Source organism: Rhopalosiphum padi, chromosome 4 (genome assembly GCF_020882245.1).
Source record: "Rhopalosiphum padi isolate XX-2018 chromosome 4, ASM2088224v1, whole genome shotgun sequence".
NCBI classification, from domain to species: domain Eukaryota; kingdom Metazoa; phylum Arthropoda; class Insecta; order Hemiptera; family Aphididae; genus Rhopalosiphum; species Rhopalosiphum padi.
The window spans coordinates 21051228-21072777 of NC_083600.1; the positions used below are offsets into that span (position 1 = coordinate 21051228).

Consider the following 21550-nt stretch of genomic DNA (forward strand, 5'->3'; position numbering starts at 1 on the left):
TTTAAAGGAAAAATAACTGTAGGTAAAAGTTTTAACAATTGAAACGTGTAGAAAATCAATTATTAATTTAATATTCATAACAAGTATTTAAATGGTACATGATATTCACAAATAATTGGTCGCAGATACTAACAAGGTTAAGAATACTTGACTAGAATCGCATGGCGTCAACTAACAATTTAACATTATACAATTTTTAAGTTTTTTTTTAAAAATATATTATATATGCATGAAAAAAGTAGTAGATAGTAGGAAGGTTATTATCATTTAATCGTCTTGAATGTCTCCTCCAAATAAACCCATTTTACTCAGTGTCCATTTGAATTCATCGTGCAGCACAAGAATTAGGGCCGAACCACTTGATCGAATCATATTAGGTAACATTCCTCGATATAAGCCTGATAAACCCTGAGATTTCCACAGTTTAGTAAAACAGTCTCTGGCATTTAGATATAATTTTTCTTCTTGTGCAGTTTGAACTATCAATACTCTACCAATCGTGTCAAGAGGATAGCTGAATAATTGTGACAAGTAAGTGGAAACCTACATAAATCAAGTATAAATTTTTTACTAATATAATACTACACATTTAAAATTAAGTTTATAGTAAATATCTGACCTGTGCGGTTGCAAAACGTATCCAAAATGGTAACTTTGCATCCTTTTCTTCATTAGAAACTAGACTATTACTATGATCTAGAATGGTTTTATTAAAACTATAATAAGCTCCAAAGTAAATAGCCTTGTTTATGACCATCCCATTAGCTGCAATAGCAAATCCTAAACATAAAAGTTGTTATTGTAATATGTGTACATGGCAAAGAAAATTTAAAACAAACAACTAATAAGGATTACCTGTATACAAAGCTCGGACACCATTTGTATGAACAGTTTTTTGTATACAATCCAGTAATCCAGTATATTCCCGGTCAACCAAGGGTCCGACATGGGCAGCTAAATGAGTTTGACAGAAAAGAAGTGGATAGAACATACATAAGGTGGTTGCACCAGACAATCCACCAGATATTAAGCTCAAAGCAGTATGACTCCAGCCACTATCTTTATGTTTTATATTGCTCAAAAGTAATTTTAGATAAAATGTGTTAAGTCCAAACATAACCGCCTGTTGACATAAAAATACATACAAAATATAATACATTTATCAAAACTTCTTTATTAAATGTATATAAAAGCATGAATATTTTATTTTTAAATACTGGACACTCCTTTTGTCCTTTTGCACAAAATAAATTTTTTATAAACTGTTTATAATTTTTATTTATTGTATTATCTGCTAACAGATTGTAATGTATTCTTTTTAAAAAAAAAAAGTATTATTAATTATTATGACAACAACAAAGTTCTATGTAAGGGGTGGTTATGTCCATTAGATGTAATATATATATAAATATAGGTTAGGTATACAAGCTTTAGAGCTTAACTACTTAGGGTCCCATAAATTGATTGTGTCTAGAGCCTCTAGAATCCTAGTTTCGGTACTGCATATAGCATTTAAAAATAGAATTTCACTTTTTGAAGATTAATAAAATTGAATCCTATACATGTTACACCAAATTAACTAAAACGAGCAACTTTTATTGAAGTTTATTTAAATTAGTTAAAAAACCACTTACTATAGGTACACTTAAATTATAGCTATAGATTGTTTGTATTCCAAAATGCATAAACTGTAATACAATTTAAATTAAATAATTTATGATGATATCAACAATGAATTAAAATAAGGTCAAAGAAAATTGAGCTACATGTACTTCCATATGTTCTTACTATACTCTCAAATTCTATGTTTGGATGCTTAGTAGTATATTAATTATATACTATATATTATAAAGATAAATTGAAATACATTTAATATCAGCAGGGGGGGGGGATACTTAATAATATTCATTGAATTTTGAGAATAAATTTTTATTTTTTACTTATGATGTACAATTTTTACTCTAAAAAGTTGTTTAAGTAATACTGATTGAAAACAGCCAATAGGTACATGTCAATAATTAGGACTTATTTTTCAATGACTATATGTATCATAATTTAAACTCAATAGTTAAAGTGATCATATTGTTTCTAAATACTTAATTATTTATGTAATTTCAAGAGTAATTCCAAATATATTGACGATGGCAATAGTTTCAATAACAATCTTAAATCTACAATCTTTAAATCGCCAGAGCAATAAACACACTTATACAATTTGATAAAAACAATTAGGTCATAAGCCATTGGCGCAAATTCTCATTAAATTCTGGGGGCACTTAAGCTCCAACAAAAATTACTCATCACAGACTGGTGAGTGGCTTGAGGGCCAACCTTACACTCTCTAATACTCTCAATAAGTGTTCTATGAGTTAAAATTTAAAATAATAAGTTAATTCAAAAAAATAAATAATAAATTTAATAAATACAAATTTTAATTTTAATATCAGTCATTTATAAGTCATAACAAAAAAAAAACAACTGTTACTTAAAGATAAATTAACATGTTTATCGTTTATGTAATGTACAATATATTATTATGTATTTTAAATATATTTTGACAATAATCTACTGTAATAATTTTCTTTATCATTTTAATCTTACATAAACCAACATACTTCTACCACAAAATTATTCTGTGCTTCCATAATCATATTAGTTACTAAGTTAATATGGGAAAATTTCTGACAATTCCTTATCACTCCAATAAATATTGTCTTTACACTGGTAGATTTATACACCAATAAATTATTAATTATAATATGTATAACGGGATACAATGAAAATTAATTGGGGGTGCTTAGCACCCTTAGCACCCCTGGGATTTGCGCCAATGGTTATAACTAGGGCCCGGATTTTTATGCAAATGCATATTCTTCTACATTTGACGTATAATAATTCTGATTAAATATCTTGACGTTTCGTAAAACGTAGATTCTACTGTTAATTTTTTATTTTGCATATTTTTGCATATTTGCATCAAAATACATAATAATTGCATATTTCGGGGTAATTACATAAAATGTGCATATTTAATAAATACTTGATAAAATATTTTAAATTTTACTCAAAGTTTGATATACATGCCGATTTTGCCCGATCGCCGACGTTCCTGACAAATATAATTCGACCGAATAAAACAAAATATTTTATAAAAGGGAATTCCGTGACAGACGTATAGACGCATTATAGACGTTATCTTATAGATAAATATATATATAATATATATATATATATCATAATCTGATTTCTGGGACATACGATTAAGCTAACATAATATTATAGTAATATTAGTTACTGGCTGTTGTTCGTCGGTGTAGTGTGTCCACGGTTTTTTTTTTTAATATCAATTATCAACATTTAAAAAAATGCCAAAGGCAAATAAAGCACATTATTATGTAACCGAATATCCAGGCATCTTTAAAACAGACGGAGGTGTATTATTTTGTATTTGTTGTGGTATCAACGTGTCGTGTAATAGAAAATCACAGGTTACACACTTACACAACATTTAGAAACTTCAAAACACATCGGAAACTATAAGTTGAAGTCTAATAAAGAACAGGTCAGTCAACAATTTATTCAAAAATCGTTTACTCAAGCTAGAACAAATAACCAACATTTAAATGAGTTTAACAATGATTTAACAACGTTTATGGTAGCAAATGATATCCCTTTATGGAAATTAAAAAACGCAGAATTTAACAATTTTTTTGAAAAGTATATTAAACTAAAATTACCCGATGAATCGACTGTACGAAAAAACTATGTTCCATTATGTTACGAAGACGTATTACGTAAGATTAGGAAGGAAATAGGGAATAGCTCTATTTGGGTATCAATAGACGAAACTATTGATGTCCAAGGACGATATGTCGCAAGTGTAATAATTGGTTCTCTGTCTTCTGAAAATTCAACAAAACCAATTGTTTTAACTGTTGCACATTTAGAAAAGACAAATTTTCAAACAATTTCGAAATTATTCAATGATTCAATGAGTATATTATGGCCTGAAAAAGTATTGCATGACAAAGTGTTATTGTATGTCACAGACGCCGCTCCTTATATGGTAAAATCTGGACATGCGCTTAAGGTATTTTATCCTAAACTAATCCATATTACTTGTATGGCCCATGGGCTTCATAGATTATCAGAAGCTATTAGGGATGAATTCTCAAATGTTGATTTGTTGATATCTAACACAAAAAAGTTTTTTTAAAAGCACCTAGTCGTGTAGGTACTTTTAAAGAAAAATGTCCAAACTTAAGTTTACCCCCACAACCTATTATTACCCGATGAGGAACGTGGCTTGATGCAGCGTTTTATTATGGTAAAAACTTTGACAAAGTCAAAGAAGCTATCGAAACATTTAACCCAAATGATGCAAAGTCTATTCAAAATGCACAACAATTATTTAATGATAACTCGATCAAAAATGAACTTTCGATAATTCTATCAAATTTCCAATGCATAACAGACACTATTACGTGTCTAGAAAAATCGGGTGTCAATCTTGGAAAAAGTCTAGAATTGGTTCAAAATGTAGAAAATAAATTGAGTGAAGGAGGACGAGGTATTGAATTTGCTAAAGTTAAGTTATCGGAAGTATTATCAAAAAATCCCGGATTATCACAAATAAAAAAAATTTCTGAAATTATAAGTGGAGAAATAAGAAACGACAATGAAGACCTTGCAGAGTTGTCACCAGAAGATATTTCTTGTTTCAAATACGCACCAATTGTGTCAGCAGATGTGGAAAGAAGTTTTTCGAAATACAAGGTAATGCTACGCGACAATCGTAGAAGTTTTCAATTTGATAATTTAAAAGCACATTTTGTTTCATCATGTTGGTATTCTTTCAATAATTAATACAACTTTTTATGCTTTATACAAATTTTAAAAAATTATATTTAAATTGTATTTTTTTTCACTTAATACTATATTTTTTAATTTTTTTTTAAATTTTGTATTTTTAAACAATAAATTTTTTTGCATATTATTTGCATATTTTTGAATTTTTGAGTGCATATATATGTGCATATTTAACAAAAAATGTTGCATAAAAATCCGGGCCCTAGTTATAACATAATACATCTGCCTTAAATCATTGTAATTATTAGTCTATAAATATAAAACAAAATCAAAAATATTAATTCATAATATTTATAGATACCTGAGAAGGAACAAATCTCAAAATGTTGGTAAAATTTCCAAACCATAATGCCCGTAAGCCTTGTTCGCGATAAATTTGATTTAATGTTGTTAAGATTCCTGGATGATAATGTAAATTGTTTTGACCGTTTACAATAGATGTATAATGAACCTAGATTAATTAAAAAAAATCTATATAATATTGAAAAAGAATTACAATTTATAATTAAAAATTATTTTAGATAACAATATGTAAATCAAACAAGAAAATAAATTCTAATTTAACATTTGAAATGAAAAACATGAAATTATATTCCGTTCCAAAAGGGAATACACCAACTAGTGACTGGTTTTCGTCTGGCTGTACGCATCTCCCACATAATGGCATAGGTGACCAGTAGAAAGGGAAAAAAGTGAGCAGAACTGATTTATTCTCTTTTGGAACAGAGTATAGATGAATATATATTGTTTTCTGAATTATGACAGTTGATAACTTTTTTTTATCAACTTTTAGTTTTTACATATTTATCATTTTATGGTGAGACTAATAAGATTTCTAGCAGTCACCATTGATAAATAATATAATATGAAATAGTTAACTATAGGTATATCTTATAATATATATTTTATCTATAAACTAAGTGATTTTTTTTTAATATAGGATACTAGTTATTTTGAAAACTTTTTGGTTATGTCCAGTGGCGGCTTGTGGCATGGTGCATAGGAGCACGTGAACCACCCAAAAAAATTATTAGATTTCTATAGTAACATATAATTAATTATTATGCAAATGGTCTGTAATATAAAAAAATATATATATTAATAAAAAAAAAGTTTTTGCAGCTTTTATGTTAAGATATGTGTCTATAAACGATTAAATAATTTCGAGGAGCACAAATTGTTTGTGCGCTGGGTGATCGTGCAAAAATTAGCTACATGGCTCCACACGTCGGTTAGTATCAAATGGCAATTTGGAGCACATTTAATGTGTGCACCGAACCTATTTTATCGTGTCGCGATATTGCATTATTCGTCGAAGCGAAAACGCATCATTGTACATCAACTGCCACCAGTGTATATAATTAGATAAGAAAAGTAGGTACATTATTTTGGTATGTACCTATAGCAAAATTAATTTTTTTTACCATCTCACATAGATATCTTATACATTTTTTGTGCATCCCCTTTCATGAACCTCATGAGCCGCCTCTGGTTATGTCATTGAAAATATTTTTCATATAATTTGAAATCATTACTTGTCATTATTTTTGAATGATAATTACATTTTTTATTTCAAATTCCATTGCATAATATTTTTGAGAATATTTCAAAAATTTAATTTTAAACGAGTGGAGTAGTAGACCAACATTTTTTGGGATACCCATAGTGCCCTCCACTCCTCTAATTAAAACTTTAACTATTCGTTCAAAATTTAATTAATTTTGTTAATTAAAAAAATTTATTAAAGCATAACTTACCTGAGAAATAATTTTAACTCTATCAAATGGAGCAACAACTGATCGTGCTATCGCTGTGGCAACAGCACTGGACACTGCGTCCAAACCGAATTCATGGAGACTAGAGCGTTCTTTATCTTTCTTCTATATAATATAAGAAAAATATTAATTAATTTTAAAGTATATGTATATAATATATAATTAGTTATACCTATATACTTTAATATGAGGTAATGTATTTTTCATTAATAGTAAATATTAATTTAATTAAAAATATTTTATTTGTTTTAAGTTAAAGTATAACTTGAAGTGATAAATACACTGCATGTATGTACAATACAACCAGATAAACTTATTAGTTATTACTTTGTTTTATTTATTACTGACATACTATTTTTGCAAACTTTTTTTTTTATATATATTTTTACAATATCAATCCTTAAAAAAATATTTATTGAACTCCTTAAAATTTGACAATTGTAAAAGTAAAGTGTTGTTGAATATTTATTATAATTTAAAAATTATAAAATAATAAAATAAATAAGAATAAAAGATAGAACTACCTATCTATATTAATTATTTATCATGAAGTAATTATCGACCAAAATACATTAAATAATTCTGTTTCAAATCTGATTCTGGAAAGTTAAAATATGTAATGATCATATATCTAATATGTTTCTTGAAATAATTAGTGCAGACTAACTTTTAATTAATTTAATAATTTAAGGATTAATTTCAAATTATACACTAAAATATACCTACAGGTATTTAGTTTCTTGTCACGGTCACATAAAAAATGTAACTTTGCAATGATTACAAATTTACTATAAATAAACATGAGGTTCATGATTGAGTAATAAAAATTTTAGTCATTAAACAATAAGTGTAAACACTATGAAATTAAAGTTGAAAAATGTTAACGAATGACCTCCAAACATGTAATTTAATATTTCTTATAATACACAGGTAGTTATTTTTATTATTAATAATTTATGAAGAACATTTTTAAAATAAACAGAATTGACATACAAAAACCCTTTACATAATTACCAACCTATGCTAAAATAAATGATTACTCAAGGCATTAAAACAATTAGGGATCAAGGAAAACCAAATTTGTGCTTCTATGCCTATAGCAAAGGGTTATTTCTTTAAAAAATGTGATTGTTAACTCTAATGGAAACATAGAGATTTTATAACCATTATATTATTCACAAACCTTTTGTACCTAATAATTATTACCTAACAAACAAAAATTAAAAATTGTAGGCACCTTACAAACAACTTGTATAATCAGTTATCAGATTATGGATAGGTACTCACTAAATCCGTAATTTAGCCTTTACGTAAACCAGTGATCACAAATAATGCACGGACTTGGATGTCTCTGTTGTAGTCCAGAAGTTGGCTACAGGCCATTACTTAGTAAATGTCCCTCGACGGGTACATTCCTGAATTGGTATTCGACACGGATCAGTTGTAGTAGGAGGTGGCGCCGGTTGAGATGATATATTAAATTATATAGTTACAATGTTTCAAAAATGATTCCACAGGTTAGGTATAAATTGCTTTTAGGAACGCGATTTGTGCGATATTAGTATATTATAGGTAACACACGAGGGTGGTCGGTCGGACTAGCACGAGTGGTGAAAATAGAAGAGCCGCGTTTTACATATATAATTAAAATATAAATTATTATAAAATTCGTTGCTCAACGAAGACTCGTGCGACACACATTCGGTACACAAGGTCGTCGTTATTTATAAAACCATCTCTCCCACCACGATTCGAACTAAATATACGTACACCAATGGTCACTGCCGGTCATACTAAAATATTATAAATTATAATATATTATTATTATCTTTAATAATGACACGGCAAAAAAATTCGTACACTAGTAAAGCTAATTCTTACGACACGTCTCTTTCATAATATTATAAGATTCATTAATGTTTACTACAACAACAACAAAAACAACAGGCAGAGTGGCTACAGAAATGAACTATGCTGCCTATAAAAAGTATAACTTCTAAATGTTCTCCACCACCTAATACCTATAGTTGTAGTGTACCAGTGTAGTCTTATCATTTATCAACAGCAAAAAATTATAAATTATCGTCATTCCAAAGACTCGGTGCCTTCACCAGGACGGCTGATTATGTAAAATGTGTCACCGGTTTAAACCGTTTTTATTTCATAATACTCCGTTCAATATTTGAGAAATAAAAATGTGTACAAATCAAAATAAATTCAAAGAATTATTGCAAAATCGCCAATATCGGTATGTCGACAACGTAGCCATTTTAATATATTTTTGTGTAGCGTGAGAACGGTACATTATGGCCTACGGAGTTTTCTATTTTTTATATGCATCGCGCGAGTTTTTACAACGTCTTTGCGGCACTGCGAATACTCAACCAGCTGGTCACAAAACGGATCGATTAGTGTTATCATGGTGGTAGCTCACTGCTGTGTTGCGATAATATACGAAGTGCGGATAACAAAAGGTTTGAGTTTTTGACAAGTGACAACTTATTTGGTGCGATTCCTGTGTAATCTAAAATCTTGTGTGATATTCAAACTGTACTCACTTCATCGCTAGATCATCGTAAATCGACACGACGTGTGTGTTTGATCAATTTTTTTTGTCGTACGTCTGCCGTCCTGCATATAGGATTCGGAAACCCGTTCGAGCGAAACGTACGATACGCCGCTGCCGATGACGACTTGACGGGTACGCAACTCACCGAAATTGGCATGTCGCTTGACACCGACGGTTGTCCGCAGCAGAAAGAGTACGATTACCTGCTGAAATTCCTCTTGGTCGGTGACAGTGATGTGGGTAAACAAGAGATGCTCAACGATCTGGAGGATGGATCATCCGAGTCACCATATTGCAGTGGAAGTGGTAATGATGTGCACTCATTTCTAACGGTCTAACCAATTGTTTGCTTAATATTATAATCTTTGAATCTCATAACTTAATATCAATTTCATATTTTCTAGTACAATATCAGGTGCTTATATTATATTTTGTTGGAATGACCAACTACAGACAAACTAAATCCCAATAATTTTATTCTATATTTTTGCTTAAAAAAGTACTACCTACCTATAATTATTTTGTTACACTTAATCAGATTATAATGAATTTTATTTGTAAACATTACCTAATTACATTTAAAAGACTGGGTACCTAAACGATAACTAGGTATCTAAAATAGGGAGGCGGAAAAAAAACCCAAGAAAATAAAAGTGTGAGCATTGTAATATTTTATAAAATGTGGTTGATTGTTGATTATACAATATAAATAAATATATATAAATTATAAATTTCAATTTTATTACCCAACTAACATTTTGACTGGTTTAAAAAAAGTACAGTTTACTTACTTTATACTGATATAAAGATATCATCAATATAAACTAAATCTTTTAACATATTTGAGTGTAGAAATCCAGCTAGAATAAGCTTGGTGTTGAAATACTATTATCAGAAAGTTAAACACATTTAAGCAAAATCAACAACAGTTATTAAGGGTTAATTAATAATCATTTACTTGGATTAATTTAACTCATTTATTGCTTTGAGACAACAATTAAATGATGTCAAAACGATAACAATCAATAGTTAATATAACATGATTTTGACATACCTATTTTAAATATAACTTATTGTTAAACTATAAGATCAATTCAGCTACTACCATTACCTTAACTACCCAAATCACTAATACATATTCTGTTAATGATAAATCAACTACAAATTTCTATGTATAATTTAATTAAGTGTGTACCTATATATTTTACTACTATGTATATTATTTAAAATATGTATCAACAAATAAATGTAAATATATTAATACATTTATTTATATTTATATTTAATTTTTTGGGCTTTTTTTAAGGGGTGTGTTTTTTAGTTTGGGTTTTATTCCGTGGTAATTTTTTCCGCAATTTCTAAAATAATATAAAACCAATCCAAACTTTTATTTTATTTGTCATTATTGTTGTGATAAAATCTTTTATGTTTCAACATGTATCATGTATAAATTTAAAAAACTATAAACTTAATTCATGAAAATTAATTTTTTTTAGATAATATATTAGTAGTATCCAATTCTCATATCACTTTTACAAAAAAATGCAATTTGATAATCATTAATTATATTACCAAAAATGTGTAGTAACAACTAATGAAAAATATCTATTATAAATTTATATTAATATATTAAGATTTTGTAATTTTATAGGAACTTTAAGTATTTAATATGTTAATTGTATTTTCGTAATCTAGATTTTAAGGAAGTAAGCATCATTAATTATTAAGTTCAATTGTTTTATTTACAGCATACAAAACTACTATTATACTCTTGGATGGTAAACGAGTAAAATTACAACTGTGGGATGCTTCAGGTCAAGGTCGTTTATGCACAATAATCAGATCTTATTCAAGAGGAGCACAAGGTGTTTTGTTAGTTTATGACATAACTAATAAATGGTCATTTGATGGATTAGACAGATGGCTAAAAGAAGTTGAAGAGGTATGTATTGTAATGCAAAAGTTACCTCCTATTTGAAATTTCATAATCATAAATTAGGAATTTAAGTAGATAATAAGAAATCATAATTCAATAATTAATATATATACATGCACCTGATATATATTATGTCAAATGATAATATTGTTGTAAAATACTATTTAAATGTAATTGTTAGTCAGTGTATTGATTAAATACACTGTATTTAATCAATGGTCAGAGTTATAGTTGTATTGTCTATTCTTATAAACAAAAAAAAATGTTTTACCCAAATTCATTACAAAATATTTATTATTTTATATTCTTAATTTTGTTTCAAGTTCCTTGGTAGGTAGTAGGTACCTGTTATTAATGTTATATAATTAATAGATTTTCTTCGAATTATAATCATTATATTTAGTATTACAGATCATTAACTATAAAACAATTTAATTGTATGTTTAAATCTTAAAATACAATTAAATATATGATAAAAAAAATATATTTATCTTGTTTAAAAAACCTACATAACATTTCTGTGAGCAATAATCTAATAACAGTTGTATTTATTAAATTGTTCACTTATCTAAATAAAGTACAATCACAGTATTAATTAACTACATTTTAAAAAGTGCATAACATTAAAACAAATATGATAACTGATAAGTAGAGCGCGGATTTTTATGCACTTAAAAGTATCAAAATATGTCATATAATATGCAATAAAAATCATGAAAATATGCAGTAAAAATCATGAAAATATGTATAAAATACAAGGATTTTTTATTTATTTAAAATTTACAATAAAACTTATAATTAGGGCTAGGGACTTCATTCCCTAAAAAACCTTAAAATATGTATGCATTTATGCCTTTAAAAATTACCAAATATGCTATTAAAATATGCACTAAAAAAAATAAATAACAGTATTTAATAAAAACCTTTTTATTTTAATATGAATACATAATTAATAAAATTTTAATTTATAGTAAAAAAACTTGTCATAATAAATAATTGTCATAAAATAAAATAAAAAAATTAAAATTAAAATAAATAGATTAAATATTTTTAATAAAATAAAAATATCACAGAACGTCCTGTCTACGGGATTATAAATATATGTCATAATTTCATAGAATAATATTTTGGTAATATTATCGGCTATCGCCTATCGGAATCACTTGTGAAGTATACCATTAAGGCCATAGTCCATAAATAACAATGGGAGCGTTCGGCGAGAAAAACAACAATACTAATTTTATATATATATATATATATAAAACCATAAAATTAATATTTCTGGTCTAGGAAATCGATCTAAATTTAAAATTGTTTGTATAAAATATTTATTTAATTATAAAACTACCATTTTCATATTAAAAATGCTCAAATATGCACTTATAATTAAAAAATGGTCAAATATGCAAAATATGCAACTATAAATTTTAAATATGAACTCGTATTACCATGAAATAAATTTCTATATTACTTAGCTATGTTTTTAATGATTATTGAAAAACATGCAAACTCCTAGAAGTCCCTAGCCCTACTTATAATAATTAATTACTTAAATACTTAATAAAAAAAAATTTAGGGAATATTCTGTACTTAATTTATTTTTAAAATGAATAATCATATGCACTTCAAGTTTTTCTTCTGTGAAGCTGTGTCGTTTATCGATCAACATATTTTTAAAGACAGAACGAACGTTTGACGTCAACCGAAGTTATTGGGGTATATTTGAAGTTTACGTCGTAATCGATTATTTATCTTATAACTAAATATATATATAAATTATTATTTAGTGACTATGAAATTTAGTTTTATTTTTTCTACTTCACAAAATATTATTTTATACATTTTTTTAAATTTTTGCTTCAATATGCAATAAATTTTGAATTTTTGCCAAAATATGCAAAAATATGCAATAACCTTTAAATTTGCAGAAATATAAATAATATAAATTTAATTAATTTACTAACATACATAATCAAACTTGAAGCTAGTTACTTGGAAATTAACATAAATTGAGAAATCTTCCTCTACTATATTCATTGATATATACTGTAGTAAAATATATATTTAAAAATTAAAGTGATATGTGGAGGTATGGTGTGATATTGGAATTAATAAATTAAAAAAATAAATCGATACTATTAATATCAGAACCATAATAGCTTAACAATAATTTACAGGTTAAACTGGGTAAAGATATTTTAATATTCAAAATAAAATGAAAAATATTAGTATAAATTTAAATCAGAGACAATATTATAGACCTAACACCTAAATATTGTTATTATACATTTAATGAAATTTATCATTTTGATAATTTTTAATTTACATAGCATGCACCTGGAGTTCCAAAAGTCTTGGTTGGCAATCGCTTGCATTTGGCATTTAAAAGACAAGTTAGTGTCAAAGAAGCAGAATCCTATGCCTCAAAACACCATATGACTTTGTTCGAAGTTAGTCCACTCTGTGACTTCAACATTAGAGAAAGCTTTAGTGAATTAGCAAGGAGAGCATTACATAGAAATGGAATGGAAAGACTCTTGCGATCAAATAAAGGTTTATTTTATTTTAATATTGAAAATATTATATATCAAAATTATGTTGTTTTGAATTTTAAAATCAATATTTATTTTTATTTTTTATTTAGTGTTAAGCCTCCAAGAGTTGTGTTGTCGTGCTATTGTAGCAAGGACTACTCAGTATGGTATAAACCAGTTGCCTCTACCTGTAACAATTAAGTCACACTTAAAGTCATATGCATTGACTAGTTTCTCAACTTTATCTATGTCATTACCACGTAATGCTTCAGCATCCAAAAAAATTAAATTGCCTTCTAACAATACGGGTGTATCAAGACAACATGGTCACCCTGCACATTCTCTATCGCATCATCATCATTTAAAAAATACACCATTGAGCATTTCAACATCATACATTACAAGAAACTCTTGTACAATTTCATGACTTAAATCATAACATTAGTAATATGCCCACTGATTTAAGTTTATTTTAAATGTTTAGTAAGTGTATATTTTATGTTAAACAATGCATAGTATGTAATTTTTTTATTTGATCTGTGTTAAAAAAATTCATTTTTTGATTCGAAAAGTAAGTTAACATATCTATTAAGATAAATTGTGTAAATCAGTGAGTTATTTAATTGTTTATTACTTGAAAGCAATAAATGTAAAACTGTGTGGTTGTTTATAACCTCTTGTTTATTAGAGGTATTTAATCATCAGATGACTGTATTTATCGGTGAACATGTGTAAATAACATAAGTATGTAACTCGCATCTTTAGTCATTTTATTTTTGCATTTGTGAATTCTAACTATTTTTTTTCTTTTGTAACTGTTTTTGATGATTTTTTATTATTACTATTATTTTATATGATTATTTTTATTATTGTTTATGAAAAATTATGACAACAATTATTTTAATACTTTTAACATTGATAAATAAACGTTGAGTCATCATTCCTATAATATATAATTCATAACTGTTAACATTATTTTCATATTTACCTATGGTATTCTTTAAAATAGTTCTAATTAAAATGGTATAACATCTGAGTGCCACTTTTAAATAATAAAAGTTATGCTTAAAACTAGAAATATACTGTTATATAATTGAAATAAAGTGTCAAAAACAGAAAATACACTCTAATTAGATTAATATTAAAATAAAAAAATGCATCTCATTATAAGTATAAAATATAGAAACACGAATGTTAATATTATGCCCTTATGTCTTTCTATTAATATTTAATTTACATAAATTAGGGATGTAAATGTATTTTTTTCAATTTTAGTTACTCTACAGTAAGTAAAGGGTTAATAAAGCATTAAAAAAGAAAAATATGATTTCTTAAAAATAACTAAAAACAAAATAAAAAATTCCCGTTTTTTCTTCATTTTTTGTTTGTTTATTACGATTATTAAGAAAATTATATTTTACTTAAAACCCCTAAGAGTACTAATTAGATTTACTTTCCTACCAGAAAAGTTTCTGAAGTTGAAAACCGAAGCATTTTTACTGCCTCAAAATGTGTCCACAGACACACACAAAAATACATCATTGTATAAACAATACATTCCTCGCTCTGCTCAGAATCTAACATAGACGACATTCATCATAAATGTTTGTCAAAAAAACATTTTCTTGTCAAATATTGAAACATTTTAGGTATAGCTGTAATGGTGTGAGCAGTTAGGTTTTTCTTCAGTTAAATTTTTCATTAACTTTTACATTTTATGATATAGATACAATTATTTTTTACTTGAATGATTAATCTTCTATTATGAATTATTATTAAACCTGTTCAACTTAAAACGTTTTTTTCCACATTTTCGGGGCAGGAGCAGTCGCTCTTAGTATTTTTATAACAAGCCGCCCCTAGGTGCGAGTGTTTTGCTAGTGTGAAAGAAAATTGCAGTTTCATCACCCGCCCATTATTATTTAAACAGAACATTGGTGACTTGTCTATTATAACATTTAATATTTATCATCTTAATTTAATAGAAAGTTTATTGTAATGCACACTTGCATTATGCTTCTATACAAATAATAACTACACTCAATGAATAGATATTATTATTATTATTATTATTATTATTTTTAGCATTTATTTGTTTATATACATTACATAATATAGGTAAATGTTAATTATAATAATTTGATAGCATCACCCTCAAATATTATTTAGCTAGGCTAGACTAGGTTCCAGCATGGATTTATGTTGGTTCAGAACTGCTTCAATGCTTCATTCAATTCAATTTCGTTTATATCCTTTCCAACTTCAGGACTTAGGTCGTCAGGATGTGCCAGGACTCAGGAATGAGTCCGGTTACAGGTTTGATAACTACCGGCAATTGATATTAAAATATCTTTATTCGTTGGCGGTATGACTCGTCTTTTTTATGGAAATATAGAAGAATTTAAGATATTTTTGAAGATATTTAAAGAATATTATTTACTTTTGTTGATTTTATTGACCTTATTATGGAAATGTAGTGAATTTTTGAAAATATTAAAAGAATTTTATAAATTTTAACGGCTTTTTTATGAAAACATAGAGGGATTTTAAATATTTTAATGAATTTTGACGGCATTATTATGGTAATGTAGAGATTGTTGTAGATATTATAGGATTTTTGAAGACTTTTAAAGAATAATTTGGACTTTAATGACTTTTAATACAAATAATAAAGATTTTTGAAGATAATTATAGAATTTTATGGATTTTTAATTAATTTGAAAGAATTAAATGGATTTTTATGAGTATATTTTGGAAATATGGAGGGATTTTTGAATATTTTTAAAGCATTTATTTTTTATTGAAAAATTGAGGAATTTCAATTAATTTTAATGAATTTAATGGATTTTAACTGCGTTGTGACGGAAATATTAAAGATTTTTGAAGATATTTAAAGAATATTATATACTTTTGCTGATTTTATTCACCTTATTATGGAAATATTGAGGATTTTTGAAGATTTTTAAAGAATTCTATTGATATTTCAGGATTTTTCAGGAATTATATTGATTTTTGTTGATTTTATTGATCTAATAATGGAAATATTAAGGATTTTTTAGGGTTTTTAATGAATTATATTGATTTATGTTGATTTAATTGACATTATTCTGGAAATATTGAGGATTTTTGAAGATTTTTATAGAATTATATTGATTTTTATTGATTTTATTGACTTTTTTATGGAAATATAGAGGATTTTTGAAGGTTTTAAAAGAATTATATTGATTTTTGTTGATTTCATTGATCTTATAATGGAAATATTAAGGAATTTTGAAGGTTTTTAATGAATTATATTGATTTTTGTTGAATTTATCAGCTTTTTTATAGAAATATAGAAGAATTAAGGATATTTTTAAAGAATTTAATGGATTTTGACCACTTAATGACGGAAATATTAAAGATATTTGAAGATATTTAAAGAATATTATATATTTTTGTTGTTTTTATTGACCTTATAATGGAAATATAGAGGATTTTTGAAGGTTTTTAAAGAATGATATTGATTTTTGTTGATTTTATTAAACTTTATATGGAAATATTGAGAACTTTTGAAGATTTTTAAAGAATTATATTGATTTTTATTGATTTTTTTGACCTTAGTTTATAAATATTGAAGATTTTTCAGGATTTTTGAAGATTTATATTGATTTTTGTTGATTTTATTGATCTAATAATGGAAATATTAAGGATTTTTTAGGGTTTTTAATGAATTATATTGATTTATGTTGATTTTATTGACATTATTATGGATATATTGAGGATTTTTGAAGATTTTTATAGAATTATATTGATTTATGTTGATTTTATTGATCTTATAAAGGAAAAATCGAAGATTTTAGAGGATTTTTGAAGAATTATATTGATTTTTTGTTGATTTTATTGTTCTAATAATGGAAATATTAAGGTTTTTTGAGGGTTTTTAACGAACTTTATTGATTTTTAGCTTTTTTTCGTGGATTAATTGATAAAATTTATGAATTTTCACCGATTTTGAATGTAGTTAATGACGATTTTTTAAGATTTTTCAGGAATTTTATGGATTTTTACCACTTTTTAATGTTTTTATTGAGTATTTTTTAATGATTTATGAGGGAATTATATAGAGGTATTTAGGATATTTATGGATTTTGAACGAAATTTATGGATTTTTAGTGCTTTTTCGTGGATTAATTGATGAAATTTATGAATTTTCACCGATTTTGAATGTAGTTAATGACGATTTTTAATGATTTTTCACGAATTTTTATGGATTTTTACCAATTTTTAATGTAATTAAAGACGATTTTTAATGATTTTTCACGAATTTTATGGATTTTTACCACTTTTTAATGTAGTTAATGACGATTTTTAATGATTTTTCACGAATTTTATGGAATTTTGCCACTTTTTAATGTAGTTAATGACGATTTTTAGTGATTTTTCTCGAATTTTATGGATTTTTGCCACTTTTAATGTAGTTAATGACGATTTTTAATGATTTTTCACGAATTTTATGGATTTTTACCACTTTTTAATGTACTAATTGAGTATTTTTAATGATTTTTGAGGGTATTTTATGGAGGTAGTGACGTCATTTATGGACTTTTTAAGGAATTTTATGGATTTTTAGCGCTCTTTTGTGGATTAATTGAAGAAATTTATGAATTTTCACCAATTTTCAATGTAATTAATGACGATTTTTAATGATTTTTCATGAATTTTATGAATTTTCACCAATTTTCAATGTAATTAATGACGATTTTTAATGATTTTTCATGAATTTTATGGATTTTTACCACTTTTTAATGTAGTTAATGACGATTTTTAATGATTTTTCACGAATTTTATGGATTTTTACCACTTTTTAATGTAGTTAATGACGATTTTTTATGATTTTTCACGAATTTTTTGGATTTTTACCACTTTTTAATGTACTAATTGAGTATTTTTAATGATTTTTGAGGGTATTTTATGGAGGTAGTGACGTCATTTATGGACTTTTTAAGGAATTATATGGATTTTTAGCGCTCTTTTGTGGATTAATTGAAGAAATTTATGAATTTTCACCAATTTTCAATGTAATTAATGACGATTTTTAATGATTTTTCACGAATTTTATGGATTTTTACCACTTATTAATGTAGTGAATGACGATTTTTAATGATTTTTCACGAATTTTATGGATTTTTGCCACTTTTTTATGTAGTTAATGACGATTTTTAATGATTTTTCACGAATTTTATGGATTTTTGCCACTTTTTAAAGAAGTTAATGACGATTTTTAATGATTTTTCACGAATTTTATGGATTTTTACCACTTTTTAATGTACTAATTGAGTATTTTTAATAATTTTTGAGGGTATTTTATGGAGGTAGTGACGTCATTTATGGACTTTTTAAGAAATTTTATTGATTTTTAGCGCTCTTTTGTGGATTAATTGAAGAAATTTATGAATTTTCACCGATTATTAATATAGTAATTGACGATTTTTAATGATTTTTCTTGAATTTTATGGATTTTTGCCACTTTTTAATGTAGATAATGGCGATTTTTAATGATTTTTCACTAATCTAATGGATTTTTGCCACTTTTTAATGTAGTTAATGACGTTTTTTAAATGATTTTTCACGAATTTTATGGATTTTTGCCACTTTTAATGTAGTTAATGACGATTTTTAATGATTTTTCACGAATTTTATAGAATTTTGCCACTTTTTAATGTAGTTAATGACGATTTTTAATGATTTTTCTCGAATTTTATGGATTTTTACCACTTTTTAATGTACTAATTGAGTATTTTTAATAATTTTTGAGGGTATTTTATGGAGGTAGTGACGTCATTTATGGACTTTTTAAGGAATTTTATGGATTTTTAGCGCTCTTTTGTGGATTAATTGAAGAAATTATGAATTTTCACCAATTTTCAATGTAATTAATGACGATTTTTAATGATTTTTCACGAATTTTATGGATTTTTACCACTTTTTAATGTTTTTATTGAGTATTTTTTAATGATTTATGAGGGAATTATATAGAGGTATTTAGGATATTTATAGATTTTGAACGAAATTTATGGATTTTTAGTGCTTTTTCGTGGATTAATTGAAGAAATTTATGAATTTCACCAATTTTCAATGTAGTTAATGACGATTTTTTATGATTTTTCACGAATTTTATGGATTTTTACCACTTTTTAATGTAGTTAATGACGATTTTTTATGATTTTTCACGAATTTTTTTGGATTTTTACCACTTTTTAATGTACTAATTGAGTATTTTTAATGATTTTTGAGGGTATTTTATGGAGGTAGTGACGTCATTTATGGACTTTTTAAGGAATTATATGGATTTTTAGCGCTCTTTTGTGGATTAATTGAAGAAATTTATGAATTTTCACCAATTTTCAATGTAATTAATGACGATTTTTAATGATTTTTCACGAATTTTATGGATTTTTACCACTTATTAATGTAGTGAATGACGATTTTTAATGATTTTTTCACGAATTTTATGGATTTTTGCCACTTTTTTATGTAGTTAATGACGATTTTTAATGATTTTTCACGAATTTTATGGATTTTTGCCACTTTTTTAAAGAAGTTAATGACGATTTTTAATGATTTTTCACGAATTTTATGGATTTTTACCACTTTTTAATGTACTAATTGAGTATTTTTAATAATTTTTGAGGGTATTTTATGGAGGTAGTGACGTCATTTATGGACTTTTTAAGAAATTTTATTGATTTTTAGCGCTCTTTTGTGGATTAATTGAAGAAATTTATGAATTTTCACCGATTATTAATATAGTAATTGACGATTTTTAATGATTTTTCTTGAATTTTATGGATTTTTGCCACTTTTTAATGTAGATAATGGCGATTTTTAATGATTTTTCACTAATCTAATGGATTTTTGCCACTTTTTAATGTAGTTAATGACGTTTTTTTAAATGATTTTTCACGAATTTTATGGATTTTTGCCACTTTTAATGTAGTTAATGACGATTTTTAATGATTTTTCACGAATTTTATAGAATTTTGCCACTTTTTAATGTAGTTAATGACGATTTTTAATGATTTTTCTCGAATTTTATGGATTTTTACCACTTTTTAATGTACTAATTGAGTATTTTTAATAATTTTTGAGGGTATTTTATGGAGGTAGTGACGTCATTTATGGACTTTTTAAGGAATTTTATGGATTTTTAGCGCTCTTTTGTGGATTAATTGAAGAAATTTATGAATTTTCACCAATTTTCAATGTAATTAATGACGATTTTTAATGATTTTTCACGAATTTTATGGATTTTTACCACTTTTTAATGTTTTTATTGAGTATTTTTTAATGATTTATGAGGGAATTATATAGAGGTATTTAGGATATTTATAGATTTTGAACGAAATTTATGGATTTTTAGTGCTTTTTCGTGGATTAATTGAAGAAATTTATGAATTTTCACCAATTTTCAATGTAGTTAATGACGATTTTTTATGATTTTTTCACGAATTTTATGGATTTTTGCCACTTTTTAATGTAGTTAATGACGATTTTTAATGATTTTTCACGAATTTTATGGATTTTTACCACTTTTTAATGTAGTTAATGACGATTTTTAATGATTTTTCACGAATTTTATGGATTTTTGCCACTTTTTAATGTAGTTAATGACGATTTTTTAATGATTTTTCACGAATTTTATGGATTTTTGCCACTTTTTAATGTAGTTAATGACGATTTTTAATGATTTTTCAAGAATTTTATGGATTTTTTGCCACTTTTTAATGTAGTTAATGACGATTTTTAATGATTTTTCAAGAATTTTATGGATTTTTGCCACTTTTTAATGTACTAATTGAGTATTTTTAATGATTTTTGAGGGTATTTT

General features: G+C 25.9%; 2 protein-coding genes across 2 annotated transcripts; one reads left to right on the top strand and one right to left on the bottom strand.

The window, feature by feature from the left end:
- Positions 1–48: 48 nt before the first annotated feature.
- Positions 49–8626, bottom strand: LOC132928892 (ADP/ATP translocase 4-like). Its single transcript, XM_060993838.1, has 6 exons — positions 7932–8626; positions 6627–6749; positions 5171–5320; positions 856–1123; positions 620–780; positions 49–543 (listed from the first exon to the last, which is right to left on the bottom strand). The coding sequence occupies exons 4-6, from the start codon at positions 1115–1117 to the stop codon at positions 268–270; spliced, it is 699 nt and encodes a 232-aa protein (XP_060849821.1). The 5' UTR covers positions 1118–1123; positions 5171–5320; positions 6627–6749; positions 7932–8626; the 3' UTR covers positions 49–267.
- A 427-nt stretch (positions 8627–9053) lies between these two features.
- LOC132928891 (ras-related protein Rab-40C) lies at positions 9054–14639 on the top strand. Its single transcript, XM_060993836.1, has 4 exons — positions 9054–9519; positions 10962–11155; positions 13480–13702; positions 13794–14639. The coding sequence occupies exons 1-4, from the start codon at positions 9369–9371 to the stop codon at positions 14108–14110; spliced, it is 885 nt and encodes a 294-aa protein (XP_060849819.1). The 5' UTR covers positions 9054–9368; the 3' UTR covers positions 14111–14639.
- The last annotated feature ends 6911 nt before the right edge of the window (positions 14640–21550 follow it).